The sequence below is a fragment of the Lipomyces tetrasporus genome (assembly GCF_029532465.1).
Source record: "Lipomyces tetrasporus strain NRRL Y-64009 chromosome Unknown POJ06scaffold_4, whole genome shotgun sequence".
Lineage (NCBI taxonomy): Eukaryota > Fungi > Ascomycota > Lipomycetes > Lipomycetales > Lipomycetaceae > Lipomyces > Lipomyces tetrasporus.
In genome coordinates, this window is record NW_026611599.1 from 1 (window position 1) to 22,541 (window position 22,541).

Here is a 22,541-nt window from a genome sequence, read left to right on the forward strand (position 1 = left end):
ACACAATTTTCCAAGTGTTAATCTCAGTCATCCTCGCAGGTGACCCATATGTGACGTGCATCAGAATAAAAAGCACCTCTAGGAACTCGGTAGCTTTTCTGAGATAGCTCTGTGCCTGCTCTTTCCTGACTTCTGTCCCACTAGTGAACCGTGACCGAAGACTGGCTGTCCCGATCATCCTATCCCAGAGATATTGCTTGGGCAAGTTGTTTGCCGTCTCAGAGAAGAAACTGTACCCGGGCTGCTGGATGTTAAAATAGTCCTTCATATCTCTCGCAAAATGCGTAGGCAGCTCTAACCCAAGACAGAGATCAGGGAGTCCCGCCTCCGCATCGTTATATTGTTCCTGGATGAATGACTTTAGTGAATTGATAGTCAGAATGCACCCACTCTGAAGCCGAACTGCAGAGAAGTCATTTGTTGCCCATGTTATCGTTGGCACCTGGTGCTTCTGCCCAAATTTTTTGCAGGCAGCATGGACCTGAACACAATACGAGAACGATGTGGACTTTTGAGGAGTGAGGAACAGGGTGCATTCCTCGTCAACGTCGTCCCTGCAGTATAATTAACAGTAGCCCTTCACTAATGACACATCTGCGTTCCAATGGCGCATACTCATCAAGTAACAATGGCTCAGTGCTTTTGGCCACGCGATATAGTACTGTGCTTCTAAGCGCATACCTCATTGCCGCTGTGACGTGGGTTATCTGAAGATAGCTGACGAATGAGCCATTGGGTCGCAAGGACAATAGGCTGATAGCCCGAGGAACAAGGTACTGAGAGACGACACTTTCTCCTGTCGGCAGTACACGGTTGACGACCTCAAATTGCTGCCTCAGGATATGTGTGCTCAGGGCTACGACATTTCCCAGGGCTGCAGTCTGAGTAGCCAAGTCAACGACGTCAGGAGTAGCCTTCAGTCTCTCGAGGTCATGAACAAGATCATTAGCTGATCCTGTCTGCTCTTGTGTGAGCTCGAGCCCGTCATGCAGAGTTCCGGTGCTTGTAATCGCTAGGCATGCGATCCACAACACTTTCCCCCATATTGTTGAGTAGTTTTCTAATGTCGCCTGCTCTTGTACTTCATAGAAGAAATCCCTGCAATATTGGATTAGTTACGGCGCAAAAACATGTAGCTCAGCATCAAAAAGCCGTTCGGCCGTACTTGTCTCGCTCCCCAATCATGACCTTACCCAGCATGGGCTGGAAGCCTGCTCTTGTATCCTCCCTTGACGCCTGCAGCATCTTAAGGCACAAATCTTTGAGCAACTCAAACGACTTGTCCTGCGGCGCATGCAGGAGGGGCCCAAGCTCGCTTAAGTCCAGTTTTTCCAGTAAAGGATATACTTGGAACTTCACCCCGAACTGGTTCAGATCCCTTTTCTCATTTATTGTGCTATTAGCGTCAGGGACTGAATGAATATCACCAGGGATTCCGAATGATGTGATTGGGGGCACCATCTCCTCCGGTCCCTGCATGACCTGAACATAGCGTAGCTGTGAAAAAACTTTTGACCTGCCATAGAAGGCCTGGACTTTGACTTCATTGTATTCAACAGCCTGGCCTGTGTGCCTGCGTTTGTAGTGGGTCCTCATGCCCTCTTTCGTTGCGACGCAGACGTGGATGAGCTTCTGGTCGCAGAGAGCGCATTTGTAGCCATTAAGAATGGGAATATCCTCAAGGGCTTTGGACCCCGGTCGAAACGCCGGTTCAGTGAACAATGCAGGGCCAGGGCCCTCATCGTCTGACTCGTCTAGCTGATTTTCCACCGTGTCGTTCCAAATGACAGCTAGATGCGGCCGAAGTTTGTACATCCGTAGCACTAGCAATACAGCGTTATCATTAGGCACGACGAGCCTGTGCACGCTCTTCAAATGCTTAACGACTATGGCTTTGTCGACGACAAAGTGACAAAGCTTGCAAATCGCAACATGCCACGTATTCTCGTACACCAACCCAATGTCGTCGAGCGTGCGCGGTTCTGTAATTGTTAGCTCTCCAGTGGACCTAAGAAGGGTATCGCAAGTCATAGGGAATATTACCCGCAAGGTTAAGAGTAAGTGTCACCGTATCGCGGTCCTGCGGTGCGTTATCGTTGGCTTGAGCAACGGCAGGGTTAGCCTCGGAGTGCACTCGCTCATGATCGGAAGCTCTACAGAATTGAGCCATATGGCGCTTCAAGCTACGCAATGAAGTCATCTGCGCCTCACACTTGGGACACAAGTACTTGGTACCATCCTCAGTAACAGCGAGCGTATAACTCTGGCCATTATAATCGATAGATGTGAGTCTCCGATGATTGTCGGAAATGTGCTTCGAGAGGGCAGTTCTGCTGTGGAACGCCGCGCGACTACACTCAGGACAAAAAAATTCAGTGCTTAGGTGAGACATGATCAATGACAGAACCTTCAGTTGGAATTATTTACAGCAATTCTATTGGCAAAATTATTATTGTAATCGCCCGTGGTTAATGGGCTGAACAGGCTCGTCCGACCGCAGGCAGTGTGAGTACTCTGACTCTGACGCGGGGTCTCACACCTGCTGGGCCTCCCAAAGAGTGGCTGGGATGTCACCCCAATTTCGGACACAACCACTTCTGTCACCCCAATTTCGGACACAGAACATAACCCATCGCTGGACTTTCGGACACTGAGCCCTAACCCTCGCACAAACTGGCCGACAACACCAAAAAATTAACTCGCTCAGTTCGCGTGACAAAAGTTGGGGGTAAATTTGTTAAAATTCTAGCAAAATTACCGATTCGAATGGTGCCCTTGTCGACGTGAAATTCCCATATTTGAAATTTCGGACACAGATTAGTATACAGAACCACCCCCCCTGAACCATGTCCGAAAAGTACCTGCGGCAATGCGGCTCATTAGTATGGGAATTCGGACATTCGGACACGGTTCAGCCCCCTGAACGCCAGCTTACATCTATAGGTAGGAAATCGACCGTCGCTACCATGGGTTTCCTAGGTCGACGCAAATACTACGCTAAGGTTTTAAATCCATCTACTTGCTTGAAAGATAATTAGTAGCTTAAGATACGCAGATTTATAAAATTTTTAAATTTCAAGTATATCCTAAATTATTATTATTCAACAGCATGAATAAACAGTCGCCAGCTTCGAAAATGTGTTCGGCGATCCGTATTATATTCTGTTGGATGGTGGCTGTGATCGTTGAAAATTAAATATTGGAGACTTGTGCCGTAGTACGTTGGGACAGTTGTGCTGCGAAAAATTTTGGCTAAGTCCCGAGAGCGCAGTTGGGACTGTACTGTTGGGAGCAAAGAAAAGGCTTAAATTGTCTCGGTCATTGTTTGTGAGGCCGTGGCCTTTCTTACGATGGTGCGGCTCAAGTGTGGTTCAGAGTCAATGTTCAATAGGCTTCAAATGCCTAACTCGTGCTTTCCCACACGACGTTCAAGGTTTAGTCACATGCCATCAGCAAAGCTTCGATCGTCAGATCTGTCTTTGCAGTACCGAGTTATTCTTTAGTCACTGCAGAGTGTTACTCTCCTTATGTGCACCTATATTACCCTATTGAGTATATAGTTGATATTTCAACAAAATGGATCTTAGCCAAAGTTAGTAGAAAATAGCCAATCGGCATTTGCGTAATCGTACCGCCATTTCGCGGATCTTCTTGAATGCAGCCGGTCTGAAAGGCACCCGGCCCCTGGCGCTGCATGAGTGCAATGGCACCTTTGAAATGGCCCCCCCTCCCTGTGCGTAGGGTGTTGCTAAAACGCATTGCCGTGGCCGGACAGAGCGACACGCTGGGTCGCCAGAGCGATCAGCGCCAGATCCAATTAGAGTCGCTATTATGGTGCCTGTACCTATTGTCGTCGGTGCCAACGCATCAAGTACATGATCGATGCGTTGTCAGCTTTTTCCTTTCGTTTCTCTCTTCTTTTCAAAATTGTATTGTAACGAGCTTTCTTCTTTTTTTGAAATTTTTTTTTTGAAGGACATAACTACATATAACTATATAAGAAGGGCGGAGAATATTTGAAAGTTAGAAAGAAACCCTTACCTCGGTCAAGACCCTTCAAGACAGCGCAGAAGTCAAGGGTTCCACCGACTCTATTACTTTGTGTTGCATGGGCCAGAAGCGGTAGGTGCTTTAGGTGGAGCCCCATAGTTAAGCGCCGCTTTACCCTGCTCGTTGAATGCCCACAAATCTGCCGGATTACATGTATCCGCGTAGAAGTCCTCAAAACTGTTGAAGGCATCCACCGTGAGCGCCCAGTCCATAAACTCCGAGTAGTATCCAGACCTATCCATACCCTGTACCGCCTCCCCCATCTGCCCAAACCCCATGTCCGACCCTGTAGCCCCCTGGTTAGACTGGAATCCCGAGTCCTCTCCCATGCCGGCACCACCCACTATCCCTATCCTAAACCGATTAATCAACGTATCTGCCTTCGCAGCCAAGTCCCTTGTTACCCCAGCCGCACTTTCCGCAACCGCAAAGTTGCCCCCAAAGATCTCAAACACCTCCACCGCCTTATCCAGCGACTTCCTCGCCGCAGGTGTAGACGGTCCCACAGGATACGCCAACAAAAAGCCGATGGTCGTGACAGAAGCATTCCATTGCCACTGGAAACTTTCCTGCCAGCCGTTTAACAAGTCCGACTCGCTCAGCACCTGGTGCATGATTTGAGTGTGCGCAATTGCGTGGTTAATGCACGCCGCAGCATGCCTCTCCGCGACGGGGGTGTAAGTACCTGAGCTAGGGGAGAAGGCGATGAACGGCCGATAGAGGTTCATGCACATAGTGTGGTATATCAGTTCGAGGAATATGCGCTGCCGCTGGAGCCAGAGTGGAGCGGCCATTTCGATGTTAAGGGCCGTGCGATCTGTGGAGAAAGGCGAGCCGGAGGAGCGACGAGAGGTCTTCATGCCGGAAGGCACCTGGGCAAGCCACTGTTGGAGAAGGCTAGTCCGGGAGGAGAGGAATTTAGCGCAGGTTTCGAGAGCCTGAGGGTCTTTGTAGGGAGATTCGATGCCCTTCTGACAGAGCACGCCCCCGAATTTGTCGTAGAGCGAGCGGTAGATGGTGCAGGTAGTGGCAACGAGTTTTTGGCACTGCACGGCATAGGTGAGCCAGGTGACGTCCGTACCGTATGATCCAAGGATCCCTCCAAGGAGAGAGGCAGCTTCGGGGTCATCCGATGGAGGAGTGACCGCCGTTTGGGACTCCTGTGCGGAAAACGGTCGGCCGAGCTTCATGCACGTCTTAATTTCAACGGTATAGAGCACCCACCAGATACGCTTGCGAAGTTCTTTCTCGCTGCGGGGCATGTCCGCCGGTGGCTCGAGGTGGAGTCCAAGAATCTGAGCTGTACGGACTGCAAGGGACATTGTGGTGTGGGCCATATTTTGGAAGGAGGCACAACATAGGTAGACGGAGGAGTAGATATGACATTGGAGAGTCGTGAGGGAAGGGCTTTCTAGCTCAAGTGCGAGGAGGGACTGACACCGTCTGTAGTACCACCTCCCCGCAATGGTAGCATCCTCGCAGTGGCCATCTTGCTTGGAGGTGGCTGAAGTGTCTCGCGGGAGAAACGCGAATCCGTATTGCATGGACAGCGCAAGGATGATATCTACCAGAGGGGACGCCTTCCTTTGCGGGCGAGATGTATCCCACAGTGCAGCACAGTGTCGATGGAACTCTCCCTCGTCAATGATGGGTAAGATGCAGTGGTACGACTCCCAGAACAAGCTGAGGAAGTACTCTTCCTGGGATCTCGAGAGGTATGCGCTTGCGGTATTGTCTGTAGGTGCAATCTCCGTGTCTTGGGCATCCTCGGAACTCGTAGGACTCACAAGGGACTTGTTTGCGCCGCGTGGCTGCATGCTCTGATCGACGATTGGTTGTTGGAGCGCTGTGCCAAGATATGCCCCAATTCGGCTTATGAAGTAGAAGGTTGAGGATGGCCCATAGTAGGAGGTCTGCTCAGACCGGGCACTGGCGACGTAGATGCCCTCCCACAGGATCTTGACAGCTCCATTTTCTAGACTGCTTGGTGAAGTGACAGATTCAGAAGGCGTCAACATGCCGAGAGACGATTCTGAACGAGTGGGTTTCGATCTTCCGACCCGGGCCTCAAGCTGCGCGTCCAGTTCCTCCACTCGAAATCTCAGCCTTTCAATCTCCCTGGAGCCAGATTAGCCAATGCCGTAGTCGCAAAGGAGAGCGACGAACTTCAATGCCTGGGGTAGTGTCCGAACCTCATCCGGCCTGTTGTTCGAGCATTGCCCGCCCCGTACTCGACAATTGCGACAAGGACGATTATTGTCGCATCTGATTCGTCGGACCCGGCACCACTCGCATGCTCGAGAGACTTGCTTTCGACTTGGTTTGATGAGAGGAGAGGATTCCCGAGTAGGCGGTCCTGACGAAAGTGCGGCGAAACCTGTAGGCATACCAGGCGCGGTTACGCTCGACGGATGAAGTAGATGAATGCGACTCGCTCTAAGCGAAGGGCGGACGGAGAATGGAACCAGGAATTCTTAACTCGAAGGGAGGAAATATTTTGGGAAGACGCAAGGTTCAAGGAATAATTCCGTTGTAAAGAAGCTTGAGAACTTGCGAGCCTGGGGATGAGAAATCCGGAGGTCCGAGAAGGAGATCACGGAGTTTGGAGAGGAGTTGCGGAATCCAGCTCCGCGATTCCGGTAGCGCTGATTGGCTCAAGCTTGGCCCAATACTGCCCAAAGGGAAATCCGACCTCATCTTACCTCAGGTTGCGTTTCGCCAAGTAGATCGCTTACCAATTGGGATATATCCCAATAACCTCTTGGCGTTTTCGATATTATCATACCACGGTCATGGAACTATACTTGATATCTGATCCTCTAGATTACATAACCGAAGAACGGAGTTACGGAGCCTTGACTGAGCATGACTTAGGAAAACATTCACAATGGAGACGCCTAGTCGAGGGCCTATAAAGAACCGCCAGCCTGCTTGGGCAGAGCATTGGAGGAACCAAAGAGAAATAGGCCCTCCAATCCTACCATCTACTCGGCGACGCGAACGTCACTGGATTGCTCGTTATGTCGACAACCGTCTTTACCCCTGACACCTCAGGTGAGACAGATCTCGAGAAGCAGTCTAATCTCCCGGATCAGATCCCCGAATCCAACACACCTGCTAAATCCACCGACAACAGCGACTCTCCCGACACTAGCATCAAGGAGTCGGCACCAACGAGGACCATCGTCGGCTTCAGGTGGTTCCTCGTCTGTCTCGCTACCTTCTCAGCCAACCTGCTCTACGGACTCGACACCACTATCGCGGCAGATCTCCAGGCTGCCGTGTCAAACTCCTTCGACAATGTCACCCAGATGGGGTGGCTCGGCGTGGGCTTCACTCTTGGCTCGGTCGTTACCATCTTGCCACTTGGGAAGGCATACGCAATCTTCGATACGAAATGGCTGTTTATCGGATGTCTTACCATGTTCGCCGCGGGGAGTGCGCTTTGCGGAGCGGCACCGAGCATGAACGCCATGATTGTCGGGAGAGCGTGGGCTGGTGCAGGTGGCGCGGGCATGTACTTGGGGTGAGTAGCTCGGTGGTGGGATCTGGATTCGACTGACACCCGTCACAGGACACTGAACCTCGTCTCCACGACGACCACCCTTCGAGAAGCAGCCTTTTACGTCGGCTTCATCGGTTTCGTGTACGGCGGAGGCTGCATACTCGGCCCGATCATCGGTGGCTCCCTCGCCGACAGCTCTGCGACATGGCGCTGGGCCTTCTACCTCAACCTTGTCCTCTTCGGCGTCATGAGCCCCATCTACCTGTTCGTCCTCCCATCTCTCCCTCGCCATCCTGACAAGACTTTCCTCGAGAAGATCAAGAAGCTCGACTGGCTGGGCATTATTCTCACAACGGCGACCTATGTGTGCTTCGTCCTCGCCTTCACCTTCGGCGGGGCCATCTGGGACTGGAATGACGGGAGGTTCATCGCCCTCGTGGTGCTTTTCGTTATCTTTACTACCGCCTTCGCTATCACGCAGTACTTTGCAGTCTTCACTAACGAGACCGATCGTCTGTTCCCCTGCGAATTCCTGGGCAACCCCCAACTCGTGCTGCTGTACATCTGTATGGCCTGTGGAGGGGCATCCCTCTTTGTAGCAGTGTACTACATCCCTTTCTACTTCCTCTTTGTAGACGGCGAGAGCGGTGTCGAAGCTGCCATTCGACTGCTCCCCTTGATTTGCATCTATGTCGCCGCGATTCTCACCTGCGGGTATGCTATGCCTCGCACGGGATACCACATGGCCTGGTACCTCTTCAGTGGGGTAGTCCTCACTGCTGGCGGCGCGACCATGTACACGATGAAGACCAGCAGCCCGCCTGCCCACGTCTACGGATTTTCTGTCCTTCTTGGTCTGGGTCTCACGGTCAGTCAGGCAGGTTACGACGTCACCACTCGCCTGGTCAAGGCGGACAAGATCTCGGAAGCCATCCAGTTCATGAATATCTCCCAGGGTCAGAGCCAGCTACTAGGCTTAGCCATCGCGAGTGCTATTTTCCAGAGCGAGGCATTCAGAGGAATGAAGGACCTTCTGGGGGGCATGGGGTTCTCGGACCAGGAAATCCAGGGGGCGATTGCGGGGTCGAGGAGTCAATTTCTCGACACGATTAGCCCGGAGCTGAGGCGGAAGTGTCTCGACATTATTGTACATGTTATTGATTTGGAGTGGGTGCTAGTGATGGCGGCGGGGGCGTTACAGACGATCTGTGCGCTGTTCATGTCGAGGAGGAGATTCCCGTCTTAATCTACGACAGAAACTGTCACGGTATCACAGTTTTTAGCAACACTTTAGTCAGCAATTCTACCTTACCCTTCTTAGTAACTGCCACAGTTGCCACCTAATCCACTTGTGGCCAGAACCTATTCGTTGTTTCAACTACTTCAAATATCTACTCTTTATATCTAGTTTTGTACTATATTAGATCTAAATCAGACCTTAAATTACTGTTGAAAGAACAACTTTGTTCTCCCATTTAGACCGTAAATGCGTAGGCTCTAGTTTGCTAGACACGGCACAACCTTACGCTTGATGATCTCTTTTTGCTAGTATCTTGACAGTGAAGTTATTGAGCCGACGGGCTGGATCTCACTAACTCTGCATTGGGTTTACCTCGGCGCTCGTGCCTATGTATCAAACGGAAATCGCACCGCGAAAATTACGAGGGCGCATAGTTGGCTTCCAAATGTTTGCCATTACCTGCGGCATGATTCAATACTTTATTCAGTACGGCTGTTCGTTCATCAATTCTGAAGCTGCTTTTCGCATACCGTGGGTCATACAAACTATTCCTGCAGTTATACTTTTTATCAGCTTGTTCTTTTTGCCTTATTCGCCGCGGTGGCTTGCTAGTAAGGACCGATGGGACGAGGTACTGCAAGTGCTTGCCTTCCCCCGCACGGCTAACGAAAACCCCAACGATCCGCTGGTGATTGCAGAATACAGGAAATCGAAGACCAAATCCGGTCCGAGCGCGAGGCAAATTCCAGCTCCTTCCATGAGTTATTCTCGCCAAAGATACGCAAAACGCCTTTTCCTCTCGATGGCAATCAAGATGTGGAGTCAGTTGAGCGGCATTAACGTGATGATGTACTACACAGGGTATGTGCTCAAGTCGGCAGGAATCGCCAACGTTAGATTTGCATCCTCGATTCAGTACATTATCAACCTCGTCATGACTGTCCCATCTCTGCTGTGGATAGACCGGTCGGGCCGCTGGCCTAGCCTTCTCATCGGTGCACCTGTTATGTCCTTTTGGCACTTCCTCATAGGCGGCTTGCTCATGAGGTATGGCAAACCTAACCCTACCGTGAATGAACCAGAAACTTGGATAGTCGTGGGTCATACCGCAGTGAGTCGGACTATCCTAGCCTGCTTTTACCTCGTCGTTGCCACGTTTGCCGTGTCTTGGGCCCCGATAAGTTGGCTATACCCTCCCGAAATTGCTCCAGTCCGAGTACGTGCGAAGTCTGTCGCAGTCGCCGCGGCAACAAATTGGGCCACCAGTTTCGCATTGGGCTTCGGAGTTCCACCGCTACTGCGCTCCATAAGCTGGCGTATGTTCTTTCTGTTTGGGGCGCTCAACATAGCGGCATTTGTTCATATTTTGTTCGCCTTGGAGGAAATGGACGAAATGTTCGAGCACGGTGAGCCGTTGTGGAAGACGTTCAGAGCCAAGGGTGAAACAGATAGACTCGACAAGCTAGCGAGGGATATTGAATTATATGCATCAGTTGCCTCAAATTCTGAAGCATCTCAAATCCTCAAGCACCTCAAATCCTGAAGCATGACAATTAAGTCCCCTGGTTCCCCAGCGTTTCGGATTCGGATAAAAGCACAAGCCAGCTACACCAACTACGGCGAGGATTCTGAGGCTGAAAATATATGGAGATGAAACCTCCAACGCATAAAAAACGGCATATTTTAAGGTTTTGTATATCCTTAGAAAGGGATCAACCCTGACCCTGACAGGCTGATTTCGGATTCCGATGCTACCATTTTTATGAATTTCACTGACCCATATTTTTGGTGATGTTTTTCGGCGTGAGTTGGACTCGGTCTTTTTGGCACCAGGATACCATACGACCGGGGTTTTGGCACCAGGACACCGTCATGGCGTACCAGGCCGCGTCGCGTATGTCCCCTACACGTCTTTACTATGGTGCAACGCTGTCCCCCCCCTACACACGTCCTGACCCTGCAACGCACTTTTCCCGTGGGTTAGGGCGTATTCTTAGCGTCCCCTACACTTCCCCTACACTTTTAGTACTGTGCAACGGCACCCTGCAACGCTTTACCGGGTAACGACAGGGTAAGGCGTCTTTTTTGTATGGCGGTTCCCCTACTCCCCTACCGTACTTACCCCCCTGATACGCCACTAATATATATAGGCTTTCAGGCCTTAGAAAAGAATTTCCATCCATTAGAAGTGCTGCACATCACTTTGAAGTTCCTAAGTCAACTCTCACGGCTCGAATGGCTGGAGCTAAATCGCGTACTGAGTCTCACGAAACCTATCAGATCCTCTCGAACGTGGAAGAAAAGACACTAGTACGATGGATTACACGTCTTACAGCCACAGGGTACCCTGCAACACCGGCGTTGTTGAAAGAAATGGCTGAAGAGATTCGTAATCGACGCGTTTTCGTCCGTTATTTAATTAATTAATTAATAAGTTGTGGAAACTGCATTATTTGAGAATCGCATAAACTTTCGGTTAAGTACTATATGAGAGAGGAGAAGCGAGCCGAATTTCGCAAGATTGTACAGTAACCTGCAAGGTGGCAATGCAACCTTGCTTACGATACCGAAGAAACGTTATAGGGTTGGCTCGACCAGTGAGAAGAAACGTTTAAACCTCCTGCTCGGACGCTGGCTTCACAGTCTGTACCTTTTTGATGCTCATCCAACGCATCCCAAAGGCAAAGAGGAATGCCCCACCAGCTGCGCCAGTCGCGAGGTACATGACACGATCAAATGCTTTGCTATACGCCAATATCACACCTGGCAATGACGCCGCTGGCACAGCACTGCGGACTGCCGTCGCACCCGCCGCAATAACCGCATCAGGATTGAATTCCGGGGCGAAGGTCGCAAGGCCGTGTCTCAAGCCATTGCTAAAGATGACTTCCGCAAGAGACAAGAACACCGCACTGCCGAGGTTCTGAGAGCAAACCACGAGCGCGTTTACGATAGAAATTTCTTTTTTAGAGGAATTGTTCTGGACCGCTATGATGGGAATTTGAATACCAATACCTCGCCCAGCGCCCATAAGGATCTGATATCCTATCCAGACTCCAACCGCGGTAGTGGGAGTAAATGTTGTGACGAGTCCCGAACCGATTGTGGTGAGGACACCGCTGGCCACAGCGAAAGGGAGGTAGTAGCCAATCCGTCCAACTAGTAATCTTTAGCAGTTTCCAATGAAAAATGTGCCAGATCAAGAGAATCAGACATACCTAGTCCTCCGCTAACAATACCGAACAGCATGATACTGATGATTGATGGTAGGAGATTCACACCGCTCAAAGTTGGCGTCGCATTCCGTACAGCCTGGAAATATATCGGCAAGTAGTACGATGATATCAACATCGACCCCATAAAGCAGGCATAATTTAGGGAACTGCTCCACACCGCACGTCTCCCGATGATAGAGAGGGGGATCATAGCCTGGTCGCCCATATGGTACTCCCATGCCAGGAAGACGAGCAGCGTGCCAAACGAACCACAGAAGAGCCCGATGACTGTGGCGCTATTCCAGGAGTACTTTATTCCACCGAATTCAAGAGCGAAAATGAATTGGATTGCAGCTGGGGCAAATAGAGAGAAGCCGATGAGGTCCAGCTTGCTTAGGGTATCGAGAATGGTCTGCTTTCGGGCACCTTTGATGTTACGGTGTGGAAGTGAAGCAAAGAGGAGGATAGCAGCAACACCACCGCATGGAAGGTTGATATAAAAGCCTAGCACAATCAAATTAGCCCTGCGCCGTGACAAATATATCGGAAATGGAAAGTATACACCACCGCCAAGTCGCGTACTGAGTCAAAGCCCCTCCAATTAGAGGGCCTGACAGAATACCAAGTTGGGAGACACCCGTAAGAATTCCAAGGTGCACTATGAAGCGTTTTTAGTCAGCTGCGGCTCATCTTCCAAGTGGGTCGTGGTCTATACAAGGCTGTCTGGGCAATGGCACACTCGCATGTATAATAGAATAGCCTCCGTTGAGTAGTCCCGAAGCACCCAGCCCCGCAATTGACCGACTTACAATGAGCATGTTCGAAGATGTGGCGCTACCGCATAATACGCTTCCTAATTCAAAGACGGCGAAGAAGCTGAGGAACACCCACTGATAGAAAATTTGTCAGCTCTTGTCAGTTGAAAGGAGCACCAAGGCCGATGAGTCAAGTTTACCTTCGGGCTAAAGTTACTGTAGATCTTGCCTGTGAGCGGTTGGAGCGCAGAGCTATACAATGTGTCAAAGAAGCAGTGGAAGAATGGAGGAAAGAGCAGAACTCACGTGGCCAACATATACGAAGTTCCGTACCAACCAACGTCGTCCAGGGAATGGAAGTCGGTAGTAATTCTTGGAATGGCCTTCAAATCAGCTACAAGCAATACTAAAACCCAAGTGGAAAACACGAAGAAAAAGTGCTAACTAACCGTGGCAACGACGGAAACATCCAGCATCATCAGAAACCCAACCAATGTCAAGGAGGACATGGTCGCGAGTAGCTTGGAGCCTGTAAGATATTCGTGCTCCTCTTCTGCAGGGACAATGGAGTCCATGGTTTCCACGGATTGCTCCATAGCTGCTGCCATGATATCTGGTGTTGACGAGGGTGGTGTCGCTTTTTCTCCATCTTCATCTCTGGACGGGGGAGGCATCGTAGCACCAGCGGTTGGATCGTCCGTTTTTTCCATGGTTGTCACTGGTACCGATATTGTTGTGTCAGAGAAGTTGATTCAAGTAACAAACGAATATGTTGTGCTGATCTTGCGATTCTCTCAATGTGAACGGCATGTCAGCCCATTATATATTTACGGTATGTTGACCATTTTATTGATCGGTGGAACTATTACGATAGCCCTGGGGACGATCAATTAGATTAGGATCGGAGCTATATTTATGAAGCTCCGTCCGATCGGACTATCCGGAAGTAGCAGTACACAGCCTTCGGCTTCCGATCTAGAAGGCTAGCCGCCTGATCTCAAATTCTAGTGCAGCTGATCAATACGTTCCGCTTGTAATATTATGACTAATTTTGTTCATAGCATCATTTAAGCCCACTATTCATTCCATGGACCAAGTAAGTCTCTCAGCCAGTCATCATCTAGAAATTCCATGGGAAAGTCACCCATAACATCACCGGAAGCTGTATCATGCGGAGCCATTGTAGACACAGTTCTTGCATTCCACCACATTTTAATAATCTTAATTCTGGAAGCAAAATTATTGAAAGAATCAATATCTTCAGAGCCACCAAGATCAAGACCTGCCGCCTCCTTCACTTGTGCGAAGTTTTTCTCGACCTGCTCCAAAAATAATGAGACGTCCAGATTCTCTCGAACGAGTCCTCGGTCCCATTCAGGATGCTCAAAGGTCGAGAGTCGGTAAATACCTATAAAACAGTGGGCCATATTCGTATATATTGCCGCTGAGAACCCAACGTATTGAGCTGGCAGAATACTTAGAAAGATGTCGATCCAGGACTTTGTAGCATTGAGATAGGCAAAAAGGCATTCGAGCAGCCAATTATGTTGACCCCTAAGGCTATTAGGTGCTTGAAGGAGTCCAATCTCGTGGATATTGAGCTCCGTATTATAAAGTTCCATCAGTAGAGTTTCTATTGCCAGGTATTAGTGGTCTGATAACGATCCACCAAGCGCATATATCTTCAAAGTATGTGGTAGTCTCTGTATAAAATTGACTGAAGAACGACTTACTATTATCCGTTAGTTCGCCAGGGATATTAGACTTGAAATCATGGAGCTGGGCTTCCAGCGATTTTAGGTAAAACATCACAGGTGGTCTCATGCAGTGGTCTACTTCGGCCGTAGCACTCGACCAAGGTATGTCAATCACCTTTTCAGAGATTAGATGCAATTTTACTAGTTGAACGAGAAGTATATCTGATGCGAACTCCTTCTGTGTTTCTATCACACGAAGACACTCATCCGAATATGCTGTCCAACGGAGAGAATCACCTTTCCGAAAAGTCGAAGAAGATCTGCCAATATTAGCCCGGAAAAGTCGGCAATGGACATATACATACATTGAGCTCATCAAGAAGCAGCCAAGTAACGCTCTCCGTTCCTCCATAGTCGGAGACCTGAATAATCTTGAAGGCTTTCTAGTTCCTTTCAGATCATACGAAAGTACAAGAGCTGGATCTTTTGAAGGTGGCTTATCTAAACCAAGATCATACAGAATCGCTATTGCAAGCTGCACAAGACTGACAATAATGGGTCTCTCGAAACAATGGCGCCGGTCCCTGAAAACCATACAGAAATATTAGCGGCCATAAAATTTCCCATATTTGATGAACACGAAGCTTGGTGGTTTCGGCAAACTCTCTTACCATGCGGCGTAGACAAGAACTGCCAAGAGTAAGTCCATGTTCCTGGTGCCTTCAACATATGCTTGCCGTCCAAGAATTTCTCTTATTTCATTCGACAGTACAATCTGTTGCGTGGAGTTGCTTGAAGCCGCGCTCATAATACATATCCAAAGGAAAGGGCGCCCTTGACGAAGCTGATGAGCTGTCATAGATGGTGGTATTACGATAAAAGGAAAATGCTTAACGAAATCAGTTCGAAACTTATTCAAATATGACTCTGCATCTTCTGGACTGAGCTCTAAAGCTGGATGAAATACAGGTTGCAAGTTTACTGATGTTGATCCTGAAGAAGAGGAGGCTGCTGGAGTAAAACCAGAGTCGGGAAAACCACTTCTATTAGGTAAAGGTCTGTTGTATGTGTAATCCCGATAGCCGACACCGACACTGCCGGCAGCCGTCGAACCAGAAGCACTGTCATGACTTGACGGCACAGCACCCTCTGGTGGTGAGTTGACAGATGTGGCGTTAATGATTCCTGGCGCACTCTGAGTAGCAGACTTTAGAAGTGTGACGAGTCCGTCCAGTTTCTTCTCGAGCTTAGAAGCCTTATTTGCAGTGGGTCTCTTCACTGTCCGACGCTTGCGCACTGGAGGTGAAGGCTGACAATCTTTGTTCATGCGATGACATCTACCGATAAATCATCAGCAGTTGATAGTGGAAGCAGTGATTTGACCGAACGTGATACCTTTCACACTTTCCCCCAACGTCAAGGCTGGTGGAGCACTTTGCCTTGGCACGGACACAACTTGTACAAGCCCGGATATGTGATGCTTGGATAGGACTATCTGAACTGGATGCTGCATCGTTGGCAGGGTCGACTTCCGAGTCCTGACCGAAAATATTATTGAAAGCCATCGACATCCTCCGAGTCAGGTTAATGTCACGTGTTGACTGTTGGTGAACGGAGAAGGACCTTTGTTTTGTCTGGCACTGATCGGACCTTTACGACGCAAACTCCAACGATCCGAGCGTCTGGAAGTAGTCAAGACAGATAATGTCAGCAGGCCGATACTTCTAGGTAACTTAATAGCTTTGTACTTCGTAGTTGCCGGAAAACAGATGGAGTTCAACCACGCATCGGAGTTTCGGAGCTTGGCCTATATATCCAATCGGAGTCGGAGCTTGGATTTATATTTCCGCTCCGTTGAATCAGCGTTTCATTTGCCGTAGTTCGTGCCGAAAGATAATAATTAAGTCTATCTAGGGTCTGCGTCGGGAAGAACCGCTAAAATGCGCCACATTGCGCTAGACCACTTTCGGCTTATGTCACCATCAACTGCAAATATTGCAAGCGCTTAGAGATTTTACGGCTCAAAGGAGGGAGTGCCATGCCGGCTACGGTATTATGTGTCATTTCGCTGCCACTTGCACCCTCTAAACCTTTCGTCACCGCCTTTTCCTGGGCCAAGTACTGCGACAACAGAAGAGCAGAAGGCTAGGATTAAATACATTTGTGAACTGTGCCATTATTATTAGAGAACTATGTAACTAGTAATGCGTATGGGCTGTATGGGAGAATGACAATACAGTAGTATCGGCAAAAGCAAAAGGCCGCTAATAATTACTCGGGTTAAATCAAATGACTGCCGATACTATATAGTCACTGATAATCTAAAGTCGTGGCACCGGCTTCAGATGCCGGAAACTAGGTCGGGGATGAAAATAAACAAAACAAAGAGGAGCCACTGCTACGAAAAATAAGATTAAATGCCCAATTGGAGACAATCATAATTCCCCGTTTATGTAAATTATGTACATCAAGCTAGAACTTTAAGACGAATATATGTGCATGAAAATGATATTACCCGGCCCGGTCAAGTGACGATATCCACTGGAATCTGCGCGGTGTTCGGCGGAGTGATTCCATTTTGTTTTGTGAATGATTTCCTTTCATTTCTGCGTCTTTGCGTGCATAATTTTTGTTGCGTCTTTCAGTTTCTTTTGATGTGCTTCGGCATTTCCCTGTGGACTCTGTTAATAGAATGTCTATAATTATAAATTTCTTGTATTAAAGTTTGACACATTTCAAATAATTTCAGGTGATTTTCCGGGGGTGAAGGAAGATACCGCACGGTTACAGCACGGCAGCATATTCCACCCAAAGACGCAGTTCCGAACTTGCAGTCTTGCACTGGTCACTCCACACTTTGCAGCTATGTTCCCTTCCGCACCACGTCACACCACACCCTGGGTCTGGCTGACGGTTCGACAGCAAAAAAAAAGATCTGAAAGGAAATATAGAAACAAAGAATATGAAGCAAATTTTCAGGGCTGTAAGCGGATTGGCGGATCAGATACGGATACAAATCCGCCAGTCCCCAGATCGGCGGATAATCTCTTGGCGGCTGCCATCCTTGGGAATTCATCCTGATTCAGTCGCCACCATTCGAAGAGCCAGCCTCTTTCCATCGTCACCCCATCATTGACTATGACTGCCTCGAAGTCTAACGAAGAACACGAGTCGTTCAGTCATTCATTGACGCGTTACTCATTGACGCCTAGTAACTCGTCATAATTGCCTGAATTAAAGTTCGACTACGGCCCTGGCATCTTGGCAAAATTACGGATAATATTCGTTATTCGTACTCGACGCTCCCAATATTATTCGTAACAAATAAACGGAAATCCTGCGAATACGAATAACGAATACGAATAAGGAAAATTTTTATTCGTTTTCAGCCCTACGCGAATGGCAACTTAGTGAAAATCTTTGCGTCTTTAAGACGGTCCAACGTTTCCGAGATCAATGGTAGAGGATATCGATTTTTTACTGTTCAAGGTTCAGGGTTCAGCCAATGAATTCAAAATAGTCATATCGAATACAATGCGTGCAATGCGAACAGTCCTATTTCGCTATTGCAATCCATCACTGCATACTCATCTACAACGTAAACTCCAACCGATTGCCCGCAAAATCCCTGGCAAAGAATCGATTGGGGTACTCCTTGCCTTGTTCACCTGTACACCACCAACCAAATATCAGCATCAGATTCAGATCAGATATATCAGAAAATCTCACCAGAATCCATCTCCCCAGGCTGGTCGGCGGCCATAGGTGCCGCTGGCCCTCCGCGCACATGGTGCTCATAGATCCGCTTCTTCATTGCCTCCAGTTCTTCGATCGTGGAAAGTTTGAAGCATGGGTGTCGCGTCGAGGTCGGGTCGTTGGTACCGAAGCCGACGTGGATTTGCTGACCTCCTGGAGGGCCGATGTTGAACCTGTTATGAGGTCAGTTAGCTTGGTTTTCGTTCTTCGTTGCATTTGCATGCAATCCTGATGACTATCAATCATGGCGTGCAGGGGTTCTCACCATGCCAATTTTCCCCTCTGAAGCTCTGGCACAAGAGTCGGATTCAGGCCCAGTGTTTCGACATAAAACTCGTTTGCGTGATCCAACGTGCCCGGCGGCACAGTGAGATTAACGTGTGCGATGCCGGTGATCATGATGAGGATATCTTCTGAAGTGACTAGTTTGATTTATTGTCTTCTGGTTGAAGGTCAATATGCTCGTTGGCACAAGGAAAAGATAAATAATAGTCATCGCGTGGAGCGTGGGTTAGAATGAATACAATGAATTCCGGCACCTGTCCGACGGTGCAAGTGGGGGTATATCTCTCACACTTTACCCGCCATTTCAGCAACCATTTTTACGCCGTAAAATTTATCTGGCGCCCATACCCCCCACGTTTTCTCGCGGAAATTTACGCCAGTTCATGGATTTCAAGTAAACCTTTGGCATTTGTACTTCATTCTTCCAGTTAAACCTTATGAAGCCTTAGGTCACGTGCCTGACTATACGATTTTTTGCGAGCGACTCAGGTCATTGCTCGTATAGTTAATCGTAAACTTTTACAGCCAATCGTATAGTAATCGTATAGACTATACGATTACGAGTTACGAGTTGCTCGCAAATCGTACCCACCCTAGTCCACTAATAAACAGTCTTTCTACTGACACCCCAGAGGCTGGTATAGATAAATAATTAGGGGTGGACACGAATGACGAATATATTCGCATTCGTACGAATATTCGCAATTCGTTTGCGAATATTTGAATTTTTCATGCTTACGAATGCGAATGCGAATAAAAAAATTTATTCGTAATTATTCGCAATATTCGCACATATTAAATGCATTGAACTAGAATTCAGACTTCGTCGTTGGCATACATATCCCTTAACAACTTTAGCTTCCTCATGCTGTCTGCACTGAGGGAGTGTCTACGTAGGCCCAGCAGATCCATGTCGCTGTTGAACAATCTCTCAACTGCTACTTCTGAAGCAGGAATCGCCAGATAGTCTCTAGCTGCCGCCGCCATTCGCGGAAACTCACTTTTGGGTTTAGGGGCTTCAAGGGCTTCAATAATTCACTAGTGTGTAGACAACCCTGCGAATATACGAATAATATTCGCATAAAATGCGAATTGCGAATGCGAATGCGAATAGAGAAAATTGTATTCGTGTCCACCCCTATAAATAATCTCTGGCGGCCGCTGTCATTCGCGGATATTCATCATAGTGTTTTCTCCACCAAGAGTAAAACTACGAATAAGACCTCCCAAACCAATGGTCGAATACGAATATGAGTTAAAAAGAGTCGAATACGAATAAGCAAGATCTTTATTCGTGTGCAGCCCTACAGTGATCGGTTGGGCGGAATTATTATGACTGGTGTTGGATAGTTACTGGCAAAGTTTGTGGAGTGTTGCTCAGGAATCCGCCCTATCTCCGCGCGCCAAGTCTGCCGGAATGAGAGTGTCGTCTGGTTATGAATCGCACCGTCCAGTGATGAGTGAGGTTAGATGTAATTGTATAGAATCATCTGCATGTTAAGTATTGCAGTTTATGAGTGTATGACTGTTCAGTCTATTTTATCTCCATTTATTCAGAACACGTCTAAAAGTTAAAAGCTAAACTTAAGTGAACAGAGGGCGGGGGGAGGGCGGGGGGCTCTGCGGGAAACCTTCCTCAGGGTCCTCCTGTCAAACGCGAGGGGCTCGCACCAACCCAACTTTTGAATGGCGACCACGCGGTAAGTATTAGGCTCAGGAAGTTAATCACGTGGCGTCAACAAACATGACACCCGGTGCTAAACGCGTCTTTCGCGTCTCTTAAGACCACTTGTTGTTTTCCGACTTCCTAGGCTCTTCATGGATTCCTTGGAGATGTCGCCTGACGGATGGTCTGGGTCCCCTTCTAGCGACAATGATCTATCGGAACAATATTTCGACGTAAACGACGAATTCAGCGACGTCGACGAAGACGAAGAGATGGAGGAGTGGGAAGGGTTTGACGATGACGGTCCTGGGACCCCTGCCACCTCTATGCCACCTCCTCCTGAGACTGTCTATCCTGACGTTGATACCGCCAAGAAATCGATACAGTTTTGGGCAAGGATGCACGGATACGCGATACGGACTCAGAGAAGCAAGGCACGAAAGAACGGAGATATCTCCAAGGTCTTCTTACAGTGTGATCGCGGGGGGCAGTACAAGAGCAGACATCGTGATGAATCTACTCGACAACGTCATTTAACTGGCTCCTGTAAAACCAATTGTCCGTTCTCTGTTGTTGTGACAGAATCAAATGGGACCTGGGAAGTTAAGGTTCGAGACAGTGGGCACAATCACGACGCGTCAATCCACGACTACGCGCACCCAGTTCACCGACGTGACGATATTCGAAGAGGCGGGGTTTACGATATAGTCTACACGCAGGTGAGAGCGGGGATTCGAGCTAGAGAGACTGTCCGAACGCTTCGCCAATTAGATCCGAGTACCTCTGTTACGCGACGAGATATCCATAATCTCCGGGCCGATATCAAGCGAAAGGAGCTCGCTGGGCTGTCTCCTATACAAGCTTTACTATTCCAACTTGACGAGGACTCGGACTATATCTCTTTCAACAAACGCGACGAGAATCAACGGGTTATCGACTGCTGTTTATGCACAAATCATCAATTGAGATGCTTCGCTGGCATTCTCAGGTCCTCATTATGGATAGCACCTATAAGACCAACCGGTTTCGCCTCCCGTTGTTTAATATCGTTGGCATGACTCTACAAATCGCACTTTTACGGTTGGCAGTTGCTTTCTTAGCGACGAAGGGGAGGATTCGATTCTGTGGGTGTTTGAGCACCTAGGAGGCATTTATGGCCGATTGAGCCTGCTTCCACCAGTTACAATTGTAACTGACGGTGACGAAGCCTTGCAGAAGGCAATTTGGTCTTTCTATCCTTTTACTAACCACCTTCTCTGTCTTTGGCACATTACAAAGAATGTTCAACTTCATGCCAAGCAGATATTTAGAGCTGATGCTCTTATTGTCCGACCTCCCCTATCACGAAAGCAGGCTACGGAGCACGTCGGTGAACAATGGGATGAGTTCTTAAATTTTGGTATCCATTTGTTAACGCTCAGACACGGGAGTCATTCAACCAAGCCTGGACTGAGCTCCGAAACCGCTATGAATCTAAGCCGCAGTTTATGGATTACCTGTCAGATGAGCTGCTTCCAAAGAAGGAGAAATTCGTACGGTATTGGACCAACAATGCGCTTCACTTTGGCACAATTGTTACTTCCCGCGGAGAGGCAGTTCATAGCTCCTTAAAATCTCAGCTGCACCACTCTGTTGGTGATCTCAAAGACGTTGTGGATACATTCAGCTTGATCTTCAAAGATCAACAACATGAATATAGCGTGGAGGTGGAACGTGCCAAGAATACCCGTCAGCATCGTCATAGTCGGCAACTCTTTTGCTGCTTGTAATGGGATTATATCCCCATACGCACTAGATAAGCTGTTGGCTCATACGCAGCATTGCAACCTAACTCCAACAAGCGCTCTCCGTCCTTGTACAGGCGTCTTCACTAGAACAACAGGAATCCCATGTGCTCATACAATTCAGCCTATCCTTGCCGAGGGCGGTTCTCTGGAGCCCGAACGCTTCAATTCGCAGTGGTACCTTGAACACGGAGATCTGCAGCTGGTAGATTATCGACTTTGGGTCCAAAATCCGGAAAGAATACGACCTCGAGGTCGTCCAGGGACCGGGCAACAGATGACCGACCGGTCAACTCGTCGAGTGCCGTCTGGGTTTGAGGTTGTCGAGCGACAACTTCATACTGATGTAGGCATTGAACGCGGGAGGGGTAGAGGCAGAGGTCGCGGGCGAGGCAGAGAGCTTTATCTTGGGCCCTAAATTAAATGGTAAAAGTCCCAAATACCACTGAAACTTTTCAAAAAGTCCAAAATACCACTGGCCGGCGTACCCACCGTACCCGCCTTCGTCGAGTCAGGTTTTTGTGCACTCAACAGTGTGAGATTTAGAGCAATGCAAACACATTTTGACATTTAAATCTGCGCTAAACT

General features: G+C 48.6%; 8 protein-coding genes across 8 annotated transcripts; 3 read left to right on the top strand and 5 right to left on the bottom strand.

The window, feature by feature from the left end:
- Positions 1-1,143: 1,143 nt before the first annotated feature.
- On the bottom strand, positions 1,144-2,392 carry POJ06DRAFT_280861 (uncharacterized protein; the record flags this gene model as incomplete). The annotated part of the gene is made up of 2 exons (XM_056189908.1): positions 1,144-1,997; positions 2,044-2,392. The coding sequence occupies 2 exons, from the start codon at positions 2,390-2,392 to the stop codon at positions 1,144-1,146; spliced, it is 1,203 nt and encodes a 400-aa protein (XP_056044281.1).
- A 1,496-nt stretch (positions 2,393-3,888) lies between these two features.
- POJ06DRAFT_249607 (fungal-specific transcription factor domain-containing protein) lies at positions 3,889-6,627 on the bottom strand. Its single transcript, XM_056187182.1, has 2 exons — positions 6,217-6,627; positions 3,889-6,168 (listed from the first exon to the last, which is right to left on the bottom strand). Exons 1-2 carry the CDS (start codon positions 6,435-6,437, stop codon positions 4,095-4,097), a joined length of 2,295 nt encoding a protein of 764 aa, XP_056044282.1. The 5' UTR covers positions 6,438-6,627; the 3' UTR covers positions 3,889-4,094.
- A 134-nt stretch (positions 6,628-6,761) lies between these two features.
- Positions 6,762-9,013, top strand: POJ06DRAFT_300248 (major facilitator superfamily domain-containing protein). Its single transcript, XM_056190710.1, has 2 exons — positions 6,762-7,576; positions 7,625-9,013. The coding sequence occupies exons 1-2, from the start codon at positions 7,071-7,073 to the stop codon at positions 8,799-8,801; spliced, it is 1,683 nt and encodes a 560-aa protein (XP_056044283.1). The 5' UTR covers positions 6,762-7,070; the 3' UTR covers positions 8,802-9,013.
- Positions 9,014-9,285: 272 nt separating this feature from the next.
- On the top strand, positions 9,286-10,682 carry POJ06DRAFT_249610 (uncharacterized protein). Its single transcript, XM_056187183.1, has 2 exons — positions 9,286-10,606; positions 10,639-10,682. The coding sequence occupies exon 1, from the start codon at positions 9,553-9,555 to the stop codon at positions 10,336-10,338; it is 786 nt and encodes a 261-aa protein (XP_056044284.1). The 5' UTR covers positions 9,286-9,552; the 3' UTR covers positions 10,339-10,606; positions 10,639-10,682.
- Positions 10,683-11,108: 426 nt separating this feature from the next.
- POJ06DRAFT_274614 (major facilitator superfamily domain-containing protein) lies at positions 11,109-13,526 on the bottom strand. Its single transcript, XM_056189624.1, has 7 exons — positions 13,215-13,526; positions 13,072-13,148; positions 12,966-13,017; positions 12,726-12,900; positions 12,573-12,668; positions 12,014-12,514; positions 11,109-11,954 (listed from the first exon to the last, which is right to left on the bottom strand). Exons 1-7 carry the CDS (start codon positions 13,473-13,475, stop codon positions 11,407-11,409), a joined length of 1,710 nt encoding a protein of 569 aa, XP_056044285.1. The 5' UTR covers positions 13,476-13,526; the 3' UTR covers positions 11,109-11,406.
- Positions 13,527-13,790: 264 nt separating this feature from the next.
- On the bottom strand, positions 13,791-16,349 carry POJ06DRAFT_294861 (uncharacterized protein). The gene is made up of 4 exons (XM_056190487.1): positions 15,858-16,349; positions 15,134-15,799; positions 14,499-15,046; positions 13,791-14,398 (listed from the first exon to the last, which is right to left on the bottom strand). Exons 1-4 carry the CDS (start codon positions 16,031-16,033, stop codon positions 13,842-13,844), a joined length of 1,947 nt encoding a protein of 648 aa, XP_056044286.1. The 5' UTR covers positions 16,034-16,349; the 3' UTR covers positions 13,791-13,841.
- Positions 16,350-17,716: 1,367 nt separating this feature from the next.
- Positions 17,717-18,866, bottom strand: POJ06DRAFT_249623 (putative glyoxalase family protein). The gene is made up of 3 exons (XM_056187184.1): positions 18,484-18,866; positions 18,192-18,391; positions 17,717-18,130 (listed from the first exon to the last, which is right to left on the bottom strand). Exons 1-3 carry the CDS (start codon positions 18,615-18,617, stop codon positions 18,054-18,056), a joined length of 411 nt encoding a protein of 136 aa, XP_056044287.1. The 5' UTR covers positions 18,618-18,866; the 3' UTR covers positions 17,717-18,053.
- A 1,470-nt stretch (positions 18,867-20,336) lies between these two features.
- On the top strand, positions 20,337-21,938 carry POJ06DRAFT_274617 (uncharacterized protein; the record flags this gene model as incomplete). The annotated part of the gene is made up of 2 exons (XM_056189625.1): positions 20,337-21,098; positions 21,591-21,938. The coding sequence occupies 2 exons, from the start codon at positions 20,337-20,339 to the stop codon at positions 21,936-21,938; spliced, it is 1,110 nt and encodes a 369-aa protein (XP_056044288.1).
- Between the last annotated feature and the right edge of the window lie 603 nt (positions 21,939-22,541).